The sequence below is a fragment of the Chiroxiphia lanceolata genome, chromosome 18 (assembly GCF_009829145.1).
Source record: "Chiroxiphia lanceolata isolate bChiLan1 chromosome 18, bChiLan1.pri, whole genome shotgun sequence".
NCBI classification, from domain to species: Eukaryota; Metazoa; Chordata; class Aves; order Passeriformes; family Pipridae; genus Chiroxiphia; species Chiroxiphia lanceolata.
In genome coordinates, this window is record NC_045654.1 from 9,383,092 (window position 1) to 9,402,473 (window position 19,382).

The 19,382-nt window shown below is 53.7% G+C and overlaps 1 protein-coding gene across 1 annotated transcript; it reads right to left on the minus strand.

The window, feature by feature from the left end:
• ABCB9 (ATP binding cassette subfamily B member 9) lies at positions 1-15,059 on the minus strand. The gene is made up of 12 exons (XM_032706198.1): positions 14,984-15,059; positions 12,751-13,442; positions 12,279-12,393; positions 11,256-11,386; positions 9,842-10,047; positions 8,737-8,934; positions 7,047-7,175; positions 5,340-5,528; positions 4,609-4,782; positions 3,105-3,264; positions 2,874-3,010; positions 1-1,739 (listed from the first exon to the last, which is right to left on the minus strand). Exons 2-12 carry the CDS (start codon positions 13,361-13,363, stop codon positions 1,416-1,418), a joined length of 2,376 nt encoding a protein of 791 aa, XP_032562089.1. The 5' UTR covers positions 13,364-13,442; positions 14,984-15,059; the 3' UTR covers positions 1-1,415.
• Between the last annotated feature and the right edge of the window lie 4,323 nt (positions 15,060-19,382).

The following is a 19,382-nucleotide window of genomic DNA, read 5'->3' on the forward strand; positions in this document are numbered from 1 at the left end:
TCGATGTTGAGTGGCAGAGGTAGTATTTTATTCTTTGAGCATCCCTCCTCAAGGACACTAAATTTAGAGTTTGTAAAACATCACTAAATGAAAACAAAACATCGCCAATAACAAAAATGCAAACCTGCTGAAAATGAAAATGCAGCAGCATTCAAGTATCAGAAAACATGAGAGCTAAAGTGCTTGAGAGAATTTCTTAACTATGCAGAGTCTGAAGTCAGTGTTCCCCTAGAAATGCTATTTTTTTCAACAGTATCTACCTGGCTGCATAGGATTTTTCACCAGTCTATAGCAGGGCAACACTACAAAGCCAGAGCCATTACCCCAAAGGGCTAGGAGTAACACATTTCTTTCTATCCCTCATAGTAAAATAAATTATAGTCAAAGAAACACATTATAAAGTTCAGGCAGCTGAAGTTGGACTTCAAGGAAAGTGACTGTACCGATTTCCCATGCAGTGAAGTCGCTAGCACGGCCTGAAGCTGAACAAAGCTTTGGTGGGATTTATAAAGTGCTGTCTTTTAGTGTTTTATGCCTGTCTTCAGCAGTGTTTTTCTCAAACCAGCACCGGGGTTGTGAGTTAAAAAAAATTCTGAGATAACAGACCAATTTTCAGTGGATGCTGGAGCCAGACAGACATTGCACAGTGCATACAAATTACATTAAAAAACAACAAACAAATCAAACCAAAAAACCCCAAACCCCAAAACCTAACCCAGTTATGGTAAAATGTTTCATCCTTAAAAACAAACACCCACCAAGCACCAAGAGCAAATCTGAAAGTAATATCTGCCTCCAGTCCCCTGGCTTGTCCCAGCAAGGATGGATAATACATGATACAAGCTCAGCAGCAATGGTTGGGAGCCTGAGCCTGCAGGCACTCAGTGCAAAACTCTCCCGGCATTCAGCTCCATGGGAGTGATCCAGTTTTTGCCAAAGCCAAAGGGAACTCCCTGAAGACTTCAGCCAACTTTGGATTAGCCCCATAGATTGATAGCAGGAGCAGGACCTTGTTTTACAGTCACCGTTTTTTCTATCCAGCCACAAAAGCCACCCCCTGAAATTCCTGAAGGGGTTTCCAACCTTCCCCTCCACGCATGCATTTAACATCCATTACAGTTAATAGCAGTTACACATGCATATCAATGGGAGAAAAGTCCCGGTCAAGAGGAATTACTGGTAGTAAGAAAAGAAACCCAGTAGAAATTGCTGGGAATTGCTAAAGACCCAGCTCCCTCGGGTTTTCCCTGTTTTCCCAGCTGGCACAGACTGCGCTGCAGGAAGCTCTATGGTGTGTGTCTGGGTCTGTGGTGTGTGTTTGGGTGTGTGACACGCGGGGTGAGGGCACGGTGTGTTCTGCAGGGCACCAACCGCCTCAGTCTCAGCGTCCAGGGAGCGTCCGAGCCTCCGGCCCCTCACTTGTGGGCCGTGCTGTTGTAATCGTCCTGTGCCACGGCCGGCAGGGAATGGTCTATCCTGAACTCTTCCTCCTTGGAAGAATCCCCCCGGGCTGCAGGCTGGCGACTGTCCGTGCCGCCCCCCTCCAGCCCCAGGATCTGTCTCTGGACCAGCTTGGAATAAAGGCCTCCTTCTTCCATCAGCTCCTTGTGCGAGCCCTGCTGCACCACGCGGCCCTTGTCCAGCACAATGATGTTGTGTGCCCTCTCCACAGTGCTCAGCCTGTGAGCGATGACAAGCACCGTGTGGTTCTGCAAGTCGCCGTAAATCGCCTGCTGAATCTGTGGGGAGAAAAGGCGTTAGTGGCTGAGCAGCACTGGCTCTGCTGCGGGAGAACAGCAGCTTTGTGGTCTGTGTGCAGAAACCTCTGGACAGGAGGTTTGCTCTGCGACGACGCAGAGGACACAGAGCTCCCTGCAGCACTGCCAGAACCAGCGTGTCCATCCCAGCTCCCGGCTGCAGCCCAAAAGGCCATGTCAGTCCCGCCAGCTGTGTGTGCTGTGCACACAGGTCTGATCCTGCCAGCTGGGTCCTTGTTAGAACTGGGCCCCAGATTTGGAGGCCATGTGGTGCTGGCATGGACTGCAGGAAGCTGATCCCCGGTAAATGCAGCTGTTGAGAAAAGTGAGGCTATTTCCTCAGCATATCAAGGCGAAGCAAGAGAGTTCTTTTCCAGCTTACATACAAAGGCACTGAAGTCTAAAGGCAGGCAGGTTGGTACTAGGCACATGTCACATTGACACCCCTGGGTAGCCAAAAACCAGCCCTGGGCTGGCATCAGACACCACATACGTCTGCTCCAGGTCAGATGCTACTGCTGCCCCACACCATGGGTCAGCAGCACTTATCCTCCAGGACCAGGAGACACATCCTTAAACCCCAGCCTTGAACAGGCCTTCCCTTGTGTCATTACATCAGTGAGGCCAAACTGCTGCTGGTGGAGCTGTTTGGTTGTCACATCCCAGCCGGATAAACCAGCCCAGCTCATAGGAAGCTTGGGGCCTTTCCTGTACATGTGGCTTCCTTGGTGTCTCGGCTGGGATTTGAGCTCAGGGAGTCCTACTCTCCTTGCTACAGCATAATTTTTTGGGGTCTTCCTCTGTATCCTGTCCTAAAAGGCTGCACAGAGTCTCTGTATGCCAATTAACACTTTCCACATTTAAAAAAATCAGCAGAGAACCCTGTATCTCATCAAGTTTGTCAGGCATTGGCTGCTGTGAGCATGAGATTATTCCCTTCTTGGTGACTACAACAATGTTGGAAGCAAATTCCTGCTAAGGAATTAGCATCTTACTCAACCCTCTGACTGCACCACATCAAGACTAAGCTTGTCCACAGGCTGGAAATTGAAGCTACAGTCTTTCCTCCAAATCCAGACTGTCTCTTTGGCCCAAACATCCCAGTCACCCACTCACCGCGTGTTCGCTCTCTGCATCCAGCGCGCTCGTGGCTTCATCCAGGATTAGGATGGGAGGGGCTCGGATCAAGGCCCTGGCAATTGCCACTCTCTGCTTCTGGCCACCTGACAGCTGAGCCCCTTTCTCACCTGCCTCTGTTGGGTCAAGAGAGAGAAGAAGGGGTCAAAACAAAAACCAAGTTCAGCTGCCAGGCACAGTGTCGGGATGGAGCTGTGATGACTTTGGTACCTGTGTGGTAGCCGTCCTGGAGCTCCGTGATGAAGGTGTGTGCGTTGGCCTTCTGGGCAGCCTGAACCACTGACTCGAAGGAGGCTGAAGTTAAGCCATATGAAATATTATCTGCAATGGAGCGGGCAAACAGCACGGGCTCCTGGCTCACCAGGGAGATCTGCAGAAAGGAAGGGAAGAGCAGGGCGTCAGGAGCAGGAGACGCACTGCGCGGCATCAGCATTTCTCCCTCTTGAGTAAGGACCAAGATAAAGATATAGAAGAGCCATTATCCAAGATACAGAAGTGCCTCAATGTGAGGATGCTAATGATGGGGTGCCCAGTTTGCATCACCTGCTGGGAATCCATTTTGCAGGGAAGAAACTTTGTGCAATGGTGGTACGTTGGCATTTGGGATGGGCTTCCCCCTTCAAGACCCTGCTGTGTTTTTCATCCAGACCTGTCCTTCCTGTCACTGTTTGCTCTTTCCAAAATGGAAAACCAGTTCCTGGGACAAATCAGGCTGGAGAGATCCACTCCCAGGCTCTTGCAGGCCATTAATCCCACTTGGGCCACGTGAATGAGCCCTCTTGAATTTTTTAATCCCAAATTAGCAAGTTGGGGACATAACTGCTGCAATTCATTAATTGCTTAGCAACAGCCTCCCTGTCCTGCCTTACAGCCATTGCAGCTCACTCTCATATTCAATCTGCTTTAGCAAACCCTTGATATTGGAATAAATCAAACCCTCCAAACTATTGCTCAGAACTGGGCAGGAAAAGAGCCAGGGGGACACGGTCATATTTTAATTGACTTCTCCCCAAGCCCCTAACACCACACCAGGCTTTCCAAACTGAAAGATTAGCTTGTCTTTTGATTTTCCCTCTGTACGGGCAGGGAATGTAAATTAGTCACACTGACTTTGGCTTTCCAGCCTGTCTCTGATCAATTGTTTTCAGGTTTTCCTGCTGACTGGTGAGACCATTTGCTCTGGGGGCAAACAAAGGAGGCAGTTACTTGCAGAGATGAAGGCTGATCTGTGCTGACACACAGGCCAGAGCTGAGGGGCCCGGACCCCTCTCCAAGGCAAACCACCCAGCCCCTCTGGTGCTCCAGCTGCTGCCAGGATCCCAAGAGGTTTAACTCCCCATGAGCTGAGAATTACTTTAAGATCTTAAAGGTAGAAAGCGCTGGAGGAATGCAAAAACTCTTTTCCCAAACCCAATTTAGATGATAATTAATCCAACAACCAAAAACATATTTCTACTGCGTCGGCCAAAAAATATAAAATAAACCATGTTTTTTGTTCTGTTTCTGGAAGGCTTCCCCCTCCCCATGAAACCACTCCATCCCTTTTGCTTCCACCCCCACAAATTATCTGAATTCGCTTCCTGGACCACCTCCAGCCTCCAGCTTTCTGGACACTTCAGAAGTTGCCAGATCAAATCCAAAGCAACATGCAGCACTGCCATCCATCCCCTCTGAGCACGGGTGTAGCTAAAATACACGTATCAGTCGCTCGTACCACGGAGTGCAGGTACTTGTGATCGTACATGTTAATGGGACGCCCGTCCAGCAGCACCTGCCCGTCTTGCAGAGGGTAGAAGTTCTCCAGGATGTTGACACAGGAGCTCTTCCCACTCCCCGAAGGACCCACCAGTGCCGTCACTTTGCCGGGGTGGAGGGTGAAGGACACGTTCTGCAACATGGATGGGAGAGCGTGCTCAGGTCTGGGCTCTTCCCAGGCTCCTGGGGCAGCAGTTTGGGCACTACACTAGAAAAGTAGCCAAAATCTGGCCACGGTGACCCTCTACCTTGGTGATGTGCCACATCAGCCATTTCTCCTGGCTCTGAGGAAGCAAAAAGCCTCCAAATTGCATCAAATTCGCCTGCTGATGTAGCAGGTCCTCTAAAAACTGCAAAGCAAACTAACCTCTTTGCTGCCTCCCCCTTCCCATGATCCCAGCTCCTCTCCCACGGAAACAGTCCGAGGCAGCTTGGCACAGAGCCCTGTACCACGCTGACATGTTTAATGCCTGAGCGGGGAACAAGGGCTTTATTGATAAATCTCATTCCTTGTAAGGAAGGCCGGCCCAAAACACCCGCTGTTCCTTTTAAGCTGTTTTCCAGCATGTGTTGAGCCTGCCTTGACGTATCTCCATCAGGCAGCTGACACTTCCCAAGGGCTGGGGATCAGTTATGGCCGTGGTGGAGAAGCAGCACGTGGTGGGAGCGCGCGGCGCCCGCGGGGCTCACCTGGAGGACCTGCGTGGCGGAGCGAGTGCGGTAGGAAAACGTCACGTTCCTGAACTCCACCTTGCCATCCACGTGATCCGGGGCCAGGGACCCGTCGTGCACCATCGTGGGCTTGCGGTCGATGAACTCAAACACCTTCTCAGCAGCTCCCACCCCCTGCATCAGCCCGCTGTACACGGAGCCGATGGACTGGAAGGGAAGGGGCAGCAGTGAGACCCATGGGATGGAGAAGTCAGTCAGTGCTACTGGTAAGGAGAAAGGCTGAAGCGTTCCCAAGTCGTCTCTCACCTCACATTGACTACAGTCATCAGACATAGCAAAAGAAAACTCTTCCCCCTCTGCAGGATACGGAGGGGATATAGGGCAATCCAGGGAAAAGGACATCCAAGGGGGTTTTCTGCATGGGCACACTGGGAGGGTAACAGAAGAAGGAAACACATGGGTTGGGAAGAGAAGACGTGTGCTGGGAGATACATGACCCAAACTTCAACAAAATCCTCCCCTCATCTCTCTTTGCTCAAGACCAGCAGCTCCCCAGTGCAATGGCTGAACAGAGTTCACAGACCAGCCCCCAGAGGGGCCTGCTCCTTCCCCAGCACACATGTCTCAAGTGCAGAGCAGCTCCAGGCTGGGTGCTTCCAGATAAGTGCCTGGCAGCTGATAAGGCTGGAATATGGTCCTAGGGGATTCACCATCACCGTCTCCCAACTACAACTTCTGCATGCTGACACTGGCTTCCCTGGAATAAACCCCACATTGGAAATTTCAATATTAAACCCAGAGCTGCAGAACAGTTTGTACTGCAACTGCCCCTCCCCTCAGGAGGGGGAAAAAAAACCCAGACCAAATGAAATCCACACCAAAGCCACAGCCTGACAGCACCTCCAGAGCCTGCAGGCATCCAAACAGATGGTGAGAGCTGGGTGAGCTGCCTCCAGCTTTGTTCTGCCCCTACACAGAGGCTGAAGCACCACCAAAACCACTCTTGGCTGTGAGGAAACCTCGACTGGATCATTTCTGCCTGGATTAGCCAAGCTTATGCTTCTGTGAGGGGAAGGCAGCCCTGGGTGGGCTCTACCATCCCACCCACAGTCCCATCTTGCTAAAGCTCTGCCAACGCAGCAGCTTGCAGCCTATTCCAGGGACAGGAAAAAAAAAAGTAATATAATTAAGTTTTTAATGAAGCCTGAAATATAACAGGCAGCTTTGTAATCCCTGCATCCTTCATGCCAGGAAATGGGCTTGGGAGGCAGCCAGGACTCTGCCCTTCAGCAGGGCCAGCCTGACCCCTCTGGTCCCAGCTGCCCTTTTGGGGGACGAGCTGCTTCAGGAACATTAAGGTTGTAAGGCCACAGCAGGAGAGGAATGGGGAGCAGAGGGGAGAATCCCCACTCTGGTGATGCCAGAGCACCAAGGAAATGTGTCACGGGTCTGGATCTAGACCTGCAACTGCCCTGGGACCTTCTGAGACAAACATCAGCTTGACATGGAGTAGCCCAGAGGGTGGTAAGGCCCTGGCACAGGTTGCCCAGAGAAACTGTGGCTGCCCCATCCCTTGAAGTGTTCAAGGCCAGGTTGGACAGGGTTTGGAGCAACCTGGGATAGTAGAAGGTGTCCCTGCCTGTGGCAGGGAGTTTGTAATTAGATGAGCTTTAGGGTCCCTTACAACCCAAACCATTCCATGATTCTGTGATAAAACAGACTCACCTCCATGCAATCTCCCAAGACAAACTCGTAAATGATGAAGGATATCAGGTTTCCACTTGTCATTTGCCCCGAGATCACAAGGTGCCCGCCGTAGTAAAGGATGCTGACCTGGACCACCAGGAGGGTCAGCTGAAAGCAAGAAAACACCCCCAAATCAGCAGGGACAACTGATATATTGGTGTGTTTGTAATTACTCACACAACAGCCCACGATTCACATGCTAACATTTATTCTTTGAGCCCTGAGCTGAGGATCCCTGACAGCACAGCTGACAACCCTAAGCAGTGAGTATGGATATGAGAAGGGAGAAACAACTCAAGTACATGGGCTGATTTAGGGAGCTAGGCTGGCATCTTTCAACAAAACAGAAGTCCAGAGGGATAATAGCCAAGGAGGGAGAATTTATCTGAAAAAACAGAGTAACTCATGAACTTCTCTCTTGGACTAAGGTCCTCAAGGATAATAATCAACGCTCAAATTATCCAAGGAATGCACTCACCTCACCGCTAAAATAAACCTTCTCTCATATGAGCATGACACACTTTAATTTAGAACACAAAATCAAGCCAAGAGTTAATGCAGAATATCCTCCTTGTGTGTACAAGTCCCTGAAGGATAACCTCAGCTCTCGTCTGAAATCAGTGGGGGGGGTTCCACCTACTCTAGAAGGGAGACAGATGAGCTCTCATATGACAAATACCAGCCCCTGCTTTTATTCAGCTGGTTTTGTTCCATCTGCCTGGGCGCTCCGAAAAGCAGCGATGCCCTGGTGCCCTGTGTGACATTTGCAGCACAGGTTGTAAATTCACACAGATAAAAATACTGGGGAAAAAAATTCCTTTCTCCATGAGGTGACCTTAGGATCCTGTGTTCCCTCCAAGAAAGACTTTACCAGGGCTGTGCTAAATCCATCAGCTTCTTTCTACGTGAGCCCTGCTGCAGCAGTTTTTGAAGGGTTTTGCCTTCTTAGCCTTGTCAGGACCTGTGCTGACCCAGTTCACGCTCTGGCTTCACTTGGAGCCCAGAAACAATGCCAATAATGCTCCAATTTTTCTTCCAGACTTGGGAAGCCATAAAGCCTCCCACAGCTGCACGAGAGCACCATAACTCACAAACCCATCACCAGAGACTACTTCCATCCTTGAACGTGCAGAGATAAGGGCAGCCTCACACGGGGATTTTGCACAGCCTTAGTTAACAGCCAGTGCAGGAGAAGTCCCAAACCATCTGGTCTTGAATGGTGAAAAAGCATTTTGCAGGGAAAAAAAAAGCCCAAAGCCAAAGCCCAGCAGCCTCCCCCTGCCACCACCCACACGCGGAGAAGCTCCGATCCCGAGCAGGAGCTCAACCAACGCGGCGGCTGTTCCCAGCCGGAGCCCCGGGGATGAGCTGGCACAGGAACGCAATGCAGCACCACGAGCCACGGGCTTTTCCACGACCTTGAGCACTTTATCAATTATATTCCCATTTCCAGGAGAAAACAGGCAGGTCGGTGGAACGACACAATGCTGCCCCGAGGTGGAAGGGGATATAATTTTTTGATGTGTGAAAATAATAATAACAGAGAGACAGAGGATCGCTGGAGGTGGATCCCTGAAAGCTGAGGAGAACCACGTGCACGTGCCACGTGCATTTTGGGATCTGAAGCAACTCTCCTGCCCATCCCAAGCCCCGTGTAGGGAATACCTACCCCGCTGGACCAGACGTAGTAGGTGTAAGCCAAGGCCTCCCTCTTGTTGAGCTTGTAAACCTGCTGCAGCTTCTGCCAGTACACGTTCGCCTCCGTCTCCTCGTTGGCGAAACTGCGGACGGTCTTCATGGCAGAGATGGTCTCCTCGGCCGTGTTGTTGGCCTTGGCCAGGGCACTCTGCACATCTTTGGAGAGCTTCTGCAGGGAGCAAGGGGAGGCAGAGGGAGCTCAGCAGGTGCCAGGATGCCCATGGCAAATCTCCCTGCTTGCCCCAGGCTCTGCTGGGCTCGGGAAAAGGCAGCACGGTGACATTTTTCAAGGCCATGGGCAAGAAGGCTGAGCACTGGGATATATCCCACACTTCAGGACAACCTGGAATGTGTCAGGAGGAGAGCAGATTCGTTGTGCTCTCCCCAAGGCATCTGGGCTGCGAGAGGTAAAGTGCCATGTCCAGGGCCACTTGGGAAGCCTGGCAGAGCTGCTGCTCCCAGTGTCCTGAAGGGCCCTGGCCCGGGAACATTTCCAAGGAGTTTCCAAGTCAGGGACAGGTCTAGAGACCTCATATCCACTCCTCCCATGAGTGCCAGTCCCACGGAAGGGGCCATGCCTGGGTGAGGCAGTACCTGAGGACTCTGTTTTGGCAGTACCTGTGCACAGTGGAAAGCACTGACAGCTGACACAGGGAGCAGCAGTGCAGGACTCACATGGTCCATGGGATGTGGCATTGGCCAAGAGGGACAGTCTTTGGCCCGCACCAGTCCCAGGCAGAGAGAGGGAGCTCAACACTGCGTTAACTCCTGCCAAGTCACTCCAAAAAGAAAGGAGAGGTTGCATGAGGATAGGCAGGTGCACACAGGACATCCCACAGCCAAGCACCCTCTCCTGTTGGATCTGAGATACTTCCACTCCTGAGCACGAAGCAAGGTAAGAGCCTGTCTGCCCACACAGATTTAATGCTGCCTTCCTGCTCCCACTGCTGGCAGCAAAGCACTCCAGCATCACTCCCACCAGCTCCACATCCACCCACAGACTCCATGACGGCCTCACAGCAGAGAACAGCCCAGCGTTGTGACACACCATGGCAATGCCAGCTGCTCCTGCCTACCTGGTAGTACTTCCCATAGACATCAGACACCAGCATGATGATGGGGAAGCCCATGAAGGTGACAAGTGAGAGCTTCCAGGAGAGGCTGAACATGAAGAAGATCACCCCTGTGGCCTTCACCACGTTGCGGAGGAAGATGTTGATGTTCTGGGAGACCAAGTCGCTCACGATGGTCGTGTCCGAGGTCAGGCGGGAGATGACATCCCCTGCAGCAGCAAGGGGTTGGGGAAAGGGGAGAGAGGGGACGTGTCACCACAGCAGGTCACTGCCTCACCGTGTCCCATGTCCCCTGCCAGGGGCCAGATGGAGCTCCCCATTCAACCAGCCCCTCACTGGGGGTCTGAAGGGTGGCACGGAAGGGGAGCAACCCTCCAGCGCTGTGGATGCGAAGCAGAACACAGGAGCTGCATGCACAAGGGACAGGAAATGCACCTGAAGGCACATCCCTGGGTCACCAAGGATGGCTGCAGGACAGCAACGGGGACTTTGGCAGCACCCTGTGCTGGAGAGCACCCTGTGGGCAGGCAGATGGGCAGCAGGTCATCCTGCCCTCTTGGCAGGACCAGCCAGGGCCAGGCTCAGGGTGCCCTGTGGAGCATGATGGGGCTTTGGAGATGGCTGTTTGGGTTTAGCCATGTGCCCCACAGCCTGGAGCTGACCCAAGAGACCTGAGGACATGGGTCCAGCTACTAAGGGGTGAAGCTCTGGTGATGCCCTTTGGTGGAGCTGAGTGTTACAGCCAGCCTGAGTTCCTAAATACTTGGCCTGTGTTTGAGTTCAGCTGAATTCCCATGCTTTTGTGTAAGTCCAGGTATGTGTTACCCATATCCCACTTACAATAACATCTCTGCTGTCCTCAGCTACCAAAGCACTTTGCAGCCACTGCTAAATATGGCAACAGCCTCAAAACTAAAAATACCGCTGAGACAAAATTAAATGTGTGAAAGTTACAGTGGGCTGGGACCACACCAGAGTGGCATGGCCTGGGACAGCACTGAACTTCGAGCAGGGAAAGCAACAAGAATACCCAGCAAGCTTCACACATCCAAGGTTTTTGGTGCCTGGACCAGAGCTGGAGAGTGGCTGACTAGGAGACACTGACTGAAGTACAGGAGGAGGAAAGTAGGTGTTTTGGGGATGACTGGAGATGGGCACATCAGCCCCAGGACTGCTGGATGTCAGGCTGATCGTGGCAATGGGACATTCTCAGGGTGCTGGGCAATCCTGTCCCAGCCCCACAGTGGGAAGCAACCAAAAGGGAAGAGCTTTCTGCCTCTATTTCTAAACACAAGCACTCAGGTGCTGTCTCTGGCTGCCCATGATCTGCTGCGCGCGGGTTGGGCAAGACAAGGGCAAAAATTCCGGGATGGGCTAGAGGGGTTAGAAGAAATCCAGGGGGGAGAGAGGAACCAACCTGTGCGATTCTCATCAAAGAAACTCATCTCCTGAGACACCAGCGACCTGAAGAGGCAGTTGCGAAGGCGGATGTTCAGCCTTGCAAATATGAGCGTGAAAACGCCGCCCCGGATACCTGCGGCAAATGAGCTAATTGCAGATAAGAAACGTTATAGACCAGTGGACACGAGACCGCTCTCAGCAACACACACACCCCCACGCCGGGCCAAGGGCTTGGGCAGTGCTGTGCTGGCACCACTTGGCACCTGGGGAAGCCACAGCTAAACCAGCCCACACCCCTCCTGGGTGCCACCAGCACAGTGATGGCTGGTCCTAACCCTGGGAGTGACGAGCTTTGGGAGGGAACACAGCGCTGCCAGGACAGCATTCCCCAGCATGAAGTGAGATAACACACAGGTACCCCCGAAATGCCAGGTAGTGGAAGGACTGTAGAAAAATTTATTTCCAAAGTGGAGAACACTGGACTTACAGAATGTTAATCTTAATGGTGTTTCAAACACCGGGTCCTGGGGAAAGACACGACCCCTGTTCTTCTCAGGGCTTTTACCATCCCTGGCCCCCCCTCTGTGGGGCCTTCACACATGTCTGCAAAGACTTATCTTTTTCTCATACCAGAGAGAATTTCTCTGGAATGCAGGAGGAGAAAACAGCTAAAACTGCCTCAAGGGAAAGATGCCTCTTCCAGGCAGGAAAGCTTTCTTAAGCAAAAAACCCTAATCTTCTCACAGTAAAATCTTACAGAGGGGTCTTCTACTCTTACACCCAGGGAATTCATTCCCTGTTCTCTCTGTCTGTTCCTGCTCCCCCACCACCAGCAGATGGGCAGGAAGAGCTACACAAAGGCCTTGTGACTGTCACCATGGCCTCTCTGCCCCGTGACAGTGCAGACACATCGAAGTGCACCCCTGGGGTCTGGTAGCAGCGTGGTGGAGTGGCTGCCTGTGCCCACCACCACCACAAGCTCCTGTGGGAAAACCCCAAACTCCTCCTTGTCATGGTCTGACCCAGCCCCTGCGATTACCTTCCTATGGCGAGCAGCGACATGACCAGCACTGCCGTGGAGAACCGGTCCATGCTCTTCTGCACCACGATGCCGTCGATGGCCAGCCCCGTGTAGTAGGGCAGGAAGGTCTCTCCTGCCAGACAAGAACAGGACATGGAGATTCAGCCCCACTGCAGCACAGTACTGGCAGAGGACCTGTATTCCCAACTCTGACAACCCCATCCCCACGATGGAGATATCAGTCATCACATGAGATGTCTCAGGAGGTGCAGCCCTTAATGGCACGTGAGGATGTTGCACTCTCAGTGTATTTTATCCCCTATAGCATTTTTTTTGCCCCACTGCATATTTTATCCAGCCCGTGTAGGATGTGCCACCCAGCAGCCCCAAAAAAGCAATCCTGGGGTGCTTCCAAGACACAGCACCATGGTTCCTTCCCTCCTGGTGAGCATGGGAGCACACCGTGGCCCCCCTGGGTCCCTTCACTCACCCAGTGCAGCCACGACGAGGAAGAAGGAGGCGACACCCAGGAAGAAGGCATCCGGCTTGGTGTAGGACAGCAGCTTATGGATGGTGGGACCGGCTGCCTCCTCCCGCTTGTCCCTCGGGACGCCCCCATCACAGCTCTCCTCCACCTCGGCGCGGGACTCGGAGCCAGGCCCCAGTGCCTCGCGGGACGAGGTGACACAGGCCAACAGCTGCCACAGCCCGAAGGTGGCCGCCAGCGCCACGTAGGTCCAGGCAAAGAGCCCCCAGAACCAGGGGTCCCGGATGGTCTTCCGCACCTCTGAGTAGAGCAGCAGCTTCACCATCATGTAGATGCCCATGAGGAGGCAGACAACGGCGATGAAGGTCCGCGATGCCTTGAGGCGCCGGGGGCCATAGGCAGTGTTGGTGGCCACGCCGATGGCGGCCCCCAGGAGCACACAGCTGCGGTACAGGCAGCCCCCCCAGATGTCCAGCAGCGAGTTGAAGATGTTGAAGTGTCGCAGGTCCTGCAGGACGTTCCGGCCTCCCTGGCCGTGGGTGTAGAGCAGGGTGGTGACCACCACATCGGCCCCGCTGAGCGCCAGCGTGCTGGCCACCGCCTTCCAGGCGCGCATCCTTGGCACTGGGACAGCGGGGAGCACCCAGGTGGGGGGCAGCCCTAGCACGGGAAGGATGTGGGCATGTCGGCCTCCGCTGCGGGGAGAGAATAGTGGGATGGGGTCGTTATTCACCCCAGAGAGGTGATGAGGAAAGGGCAGCAGGATGGGGGGACAACCGTGCCAGCTCCCCGCCCGCCCATCTTGACCCCAGACATCTCTAATCTGTTCCTTCCTCCCCTCCCCTGCTGCAGACGCTCCAAGGTATTTCATAAAGTTAGCAGTACAAACCAAGGCAAACTTCCCTCCCAGATGCCTTTACCCATCCTGAATCCCAAAGCAGAAATCTGCACTTCTCAGTGGGAATCTTTGTCCCTGTGCTGCAGGGCCAGCCGGGCGGTCCCCAGCAGTGGGGTGCTGCCATGCCATCTGTGCAACCCACGTGTTCTGAGCTATGGAGCTGGGTAGGTGTTAAACTCGGATATTCACAATCCCAGAGTCCCTCCCCACCCTTCCCGGGACAAAGCTGAAATTGAGCAATCAAAACCGCAGGAAAGCAGAAGGAAGAGCAGCTCAGCTTTGTAATGGATTCCCCTGATCAAAACCTGAATAAACCACAGGTACAGCAGCTTGTCACACCTTCTAGTCCCCAGCCCCCTTTGGATATTAACTCAGGGTAGCCCATGAAACCCACTGTAGAGTCCGCGTGCAGTTCAGTGACACAACAAAAATCCCAAGAGGAAATTAAAAAGGGGTTGGAATTCCACAGCTGCATCCTGAGGGAGAGGAAGGCTCTGGGGCTGGATGCTGCCTTTGCTGCCGCCCGGGGGGTCTGTCCAGCAGCAGCGATAGTGGGGCAGGGCCTGAACGGACACGGCAAAGAGCGAAAAGCTCGACTTGCTCTAAGCCCTCTAAGAGCAGGGAGCGTCTCACCTGCTCCGGTGCCATGCCCAGAGGTGCCACGCGTTGGCACGAGGGAGGTACCTGATCCTCAGATTTGTGCTGGGTAAGCAGCTCATGACGGTGCACAGTGCGGAAGGCGCGGTACAGGGGGTGCCATGTGCCGGCCACGCTCTGCCCTGTGTGACCGCAGCCCCCCAAAAACCAAACCTCGGGGAGAAGGGCAGCCCTTGGCGCTGGACGAGCAGCGCCCTTGGCTGAGAGTGGCTCGGTGGGCGGGCAAGTGGGATGAAAAGCTAAAGAGTGGAGGAAAACGCGGCAGAGGCTGCAATCTGGGGAAAGCACGGGGGTTTGTGGGGTGGGTAGGGAAGGAAGGATGGAGGGGAAGCAGAGCAGCGATGCCAGGGAGGAGCAGGACACGCTTCCCAGGGTGCTCGCTGCTGCCATTCGCTGCAAAGCTGCGCGGATCCGGCCCGCTGGAGCAGGAGGAGGAGGAGGAAGAGGAGGAGGAGGCCACCGCAGCTCTCCACCACCCGCAGCTGCGTCCCAAGATCCCGAGCTGGAGCCGGCCAAGGTCCCCGGCCGCACCCCGGCTTCCCCCCGCAGGAGATGCTCCCACGGGAAAGGGGGGACACGCCCGGGAAGGGCCGCGCCCGCCATCCCACGGACAGACACAGACAGCTCCCCCCTTTGCAGCGCAGGGGCAGCTCAGCCCCGGCGCGGCCGGACGGGTCTTACCGGTGGCGGGATCAGCGGGATCAGTGGGATCAGCTCGGTCGGACCCGGCGGCGCCGCGTCCCGGGAACAAGGTCGGTGGGGGGCGTGGCCTTGGCGGTGGCCGCGCCCACGAGGCCCCGCCCCCTTCTGCGGCGCGGCCCCGGCCCCGCCCACGGATCCACCGAGCAGGGAGAGCCCCAAAATTGGGGGATCGGGTCCCCCCACTACCGCCCTGCACGGTAAACCTTGCCCCGACGCAACAAGGGCAACCCCAGAATTCCCCCCACCTCCAGAGAAGGGCTTTTTTTTCCCCTCCCCAAAAGTATATACGTTTTAAAATTTTTATATGATTTTATTGGTTTTATCTCATTTCTGCAGCAGAGAGGGGAAAATACAACACAAGACCTGGCTTTAAAAGCAACCAGGACAAAGGGTCAAGATCATGTTTTAAATTAATTCTTAAATAGGGGCTCGACAGGGGGTTAATTAACCCTTAAATAGAGGCTCATCAGGGGTTTAATTAACCCCTAAATAGGGGCTTGACAGGGGTTTAATTAACCCCTAACACAGAGGGATCCAGTTTCAAGAAATCCAGTTTATAAATTATTTCACAATTAAAACCAAGAAATCCAGCTTGTAAATTATTTTTCCCCTTCATCTCCCACTATAGCTCTGGAAGGATGGAAGTGCTCCTCCCTGGGCAGCAACTGTGCATCCAGGTGGGCTATATAGGTGACAGAGGGGCAGGGTGGTGTCATTATCCCAAACTTTCCTTGTGTTTTTGGAGTGCTGGGCTTAAAAACACCCCTATAACCTTCACTAGCACAGAACAGACTTCAGGATTCCTGGAGTTCACTCTGTTTCTGGAGAGGTTACAAAGGAAACCTGCCTGGATAACCAAAAATATAAATATCACTTTTTACTGTTGGTTTTATTTCTACTAATAAGTGCTTAAAACTAAAAAAAAAAAAGCTCACTTCATGCCCTTCCCACATCCACTGGGAACTCAGTCAGACCTGGAGTGACTCTTCCAGCTCAGGCTGACAGTGGGGATGACACTTTTAAGCTCTAGGAAACATTGTCCGTGGCTAAGCTGGGTCTGGTTTCTGATTCTCTTCCCATGTGCACCCAGATCACTCCCAGGCTTTGGTGCAATTACTCCCAAAGGGCAACTTCCAAGCCACAGTCAAGGTGGAGCTTTTTGGCAGGACTGAGTCTCTCCCTGCCAAACCTAAACAAGGATGGTGCCACCTCCCTCGGTCGGAGGGATGGCCCAAGGGCAAACCTCGGGAAGGGACCGAACAGACACCCTTGTCTGAACCTTCCCCTTCCTCTCTCCCAGGACAGAGCAGGCATGTCTGCACCCTGCACTCCCAGGCAGCCACAAACCCGGGGACAGTCCGTGCTGTCCCCGGCGCCGCAGGACCCCCAAAGAGCCCCTGGGACTAACTGGTTTTCTTCCCGCTGGACAAGCTCTGCTCGGGGGGCAGGACTGTCTCGATCTGGAACGACACAAACTGGCCCTTCTTCAGCTTCTTCAGGGAGCTGGCAGCGCTGCCCCCAAACATGTTCTCCTCCACTTTGAAGGCAAGAGAGGGCAGGCCCCGGCTCTTCCTCTTTATGCTCTTCCGCTCCCGGTTGTAGGCCGTGGTCATGTTGGCAATCACCTGGAAAGAGGATTGCACGGGTTGGGCTTTGAGGTGTCACCCAAAATCAGCTCAACTCTGTCTCACACAGCTTGGTGAACAAAAGAATCGCAGAGTTGGAAGGGACCTCTGGAGATCATCCAGTCCAACCCCCCTGCCAAGGCAGGGTCACCTGGAGCAGGTGACACAGGGACGTGTCCAGGTGGGTGTGGGATGTCTCCAGAGAGGGAGACTCCATGACCTCCCCAGTTACTTCCAGTGCTCTGCCACCCTCCATGGAAAGGTCTTTCTCAAGTTGAGGTGAAACTTATGTTTTAGTTTATGGCCACTGCTCATTTTCCTGTCACTGGCACCACTGAAAAAGTCTGGCATCATCCTCTGACACCCCTTGGAGATGTTTGCTTGGATTGATGAGATCTCCACTCAGTCCTCTCTTCTCTAGACTAACCAGTTCCCACAGTCTCTCCTCATCAGAGATGCTCAAAGTGAGTGAGAGCAGGTGCAGAGCTCTGCTGGGTGAGCTGAGGCTGTGCCGCAGTTGGATACACCCAGGGGCAAGGGAGGGACTGAGCAACGGCTTTCCAGACTTGTTCTCATCCACCCCAAACCAGCAGGAGACCTCAAGTTAAACAGTTGCAATTCCACGGCAGTGCTCAGGGGAGCCGCTAGTTTTCCATCAGTAGAGGGCAGAAGGGGATCTAGGCTGGAGTGCCTCAGAGCCACAGGGAACTTTATCACCTTCCGTTAGTGACAGCCCCAATCCCGGCCTGGCTGCAGGTGAGTCACTGACCCCCAACAGTTCCCTCATGGACAGGACAGAGCTCTCCCTGCCCTGTGCCACAATGTGCATCTTCATTTCACAAGGGAGCCAAGCTAGTGAGCCTGAGCTGCCAAAGGGATCAGCTGGGAATGGATCCCACATATTCAGCTCCCAGGCCTCCTCCCTCCTGCCCCATATTACTCCTGTTATTCCCTGGCAAGAAGAATCACAGTCCACATGATTCACAGAGAACCACATAACCCTGCCTGAGTGTAAGAAATGACTGAACAAACAGAGCACTTGAGCCCTGCCTGTGATTTTCTGGCACACAGCTCACCAAGCCCTTTACAGGGGACACTGAGGTAATTTTTTAAGTTTGGAAACCAAGAAACAGGGAGACTAAACAAGCTGTCCAAGGTCACTCAGCATGTCAGAGACAGTTAGGAAGCGAATGGTGACCTTGTTTCTCCTTGCCCACTGGGCCACTAGTCCTCATGGCAGCCCCAAACTCCTCCCATTTTGAGGCAGGGTTTCTTTTAACCTTTGTAATTACACAGCGTGTCCCTGAAGGCTCCTTGTCCCTGCCTGAGGAGGGACTCCCTTGGCTGATTTGAGATGCAGATTACAAGGCAGAGAGCTGGGCAGGCTGGAACACAGCTCTCACCAGCCTGATGGGGAAAGCCAGTCCCTCGTCTTTCATCACCCACCTCTAAGCAGCAACACCACCAGCTTCCCTGTGGTGCTGCCTCAGAAGGTCCAGCTCTGCTCCTGCTGCCCTTGGACCACATCGAGGTGCCACCTGCCACCTCTCCTCTCAGGCCTGCCCTGGACTTGGCTGCAAAATGATTTCAAGGCACCACAAAACTTACAATTTCTTTCACCATGTTCTGCTGCTCCTGCACCGTGGCTGTGAAGGGCGGGAGGCCGTCGGCTTTACCAGACCCCTGCTCTTTAGAGTCCTTGACAAAATCCACCTGCAAGGTACAGATTTGGGTGTTACTCTGTAACCACACCAGTGACAAACCTCCTGCCAGATTCTCCTGGGCCGAGCAGTTACCTCTGAGGACAGGCACACGTATCTGTTGAACATGAGGAAGAAGGGGCTGTACTTGGTGGCCGAGTTGACAGAGGTGCGGAAATGGAAGAGCACGGGGTCCAGGTGGGCATCCCACTCGCTGGGCTTCTCATTCACCATACTGCAGATGGAGGACCTGAGCACCTCAGCACTGGGGTCATCCAGGCTGTCAGTGGGGTCTGCAGGGGTGAGGACCTGTGAGATGTTCCAGCGCTCGCACAGCTGCCGGCTGACCTGCAAAGGCAGGGCCAGGCCCGCCGGAGAACACGGCACCTCAGCACCACAGCAGCCTCCACAGCCCCCACGGCCCCCTCCCCATGCCAGGGGATGCTGCGCAGCACAAACAGCTCTCCAGAAAAGTTAGAGCCGGAGAAAAGGTTTTGCAATGACTGTTTCTACACCTGAAGCTTTCCACAGCACTGTAAAGCTGGGTTAATCCCCAGGTAGGGCAGGATTTCATGCATATGGTCTCACAGGACCTTTCCTTCTCAGCAGAGAGGCTGGAGGACTTGCACCACAGAACCACTGCCTTAAATCTCTGCCAGGGTGAAAATCCCCTGGCAAATCACCTACCACTCCCAACAGGGCTGGGGCAGGGATAAGGCACCATCAGCTCCTCACCCCCACTACATGGCACACTGCAACTCTGCCTTCAGGACCTGCTGCCCAAAAAACCTGCTGCAGGTCACGTGGCTTCTCCCTGAACCACTCAGCCCCTGACCTACCTCCTCACAGAAGTCCCAGCTCTGACTGGTGTAAATGTTCTTGGATGCACCAAACCTGAACAAGAAGAGGACACACAATTGGTTTTATTCCATCAGCTGAGGCAGAGCCAGAGGATTTTGCTCTTCATGGATGCAAACGGGATATGAAAGGGACAGAGACCCTCCAGTGGGGCTGGTGCTAATGAGGCTGGTGTGACTCCACTTCCCCACGATC

Excerpts from the sequence above, each read along its gene's own strand:
- ABCB9 (XM_032706198.1), bottom strand. The coding sequence starts at position 13,363 with ATGCGCGCCTGGAAGGCGGTGGCCAGCACGCTGGCGCTCAGCGGGGCC. Across the intron at positions 11,387-12,278 it reads TCGCTGCTCGCCATAGGAAG|CTCATTTGCCGCAGGTATCC; the intron begins GTAATCGCAGGG and ends ATCTGCAATTAG. Across the intron at positions 10,048-11,255 it reads CTTTGATGAGAATCGCACAG|GGGATGTCATCTCCCGCCTG; the intron begins GTTGGTTCCTCT and ends TTGCTGCTGCAG.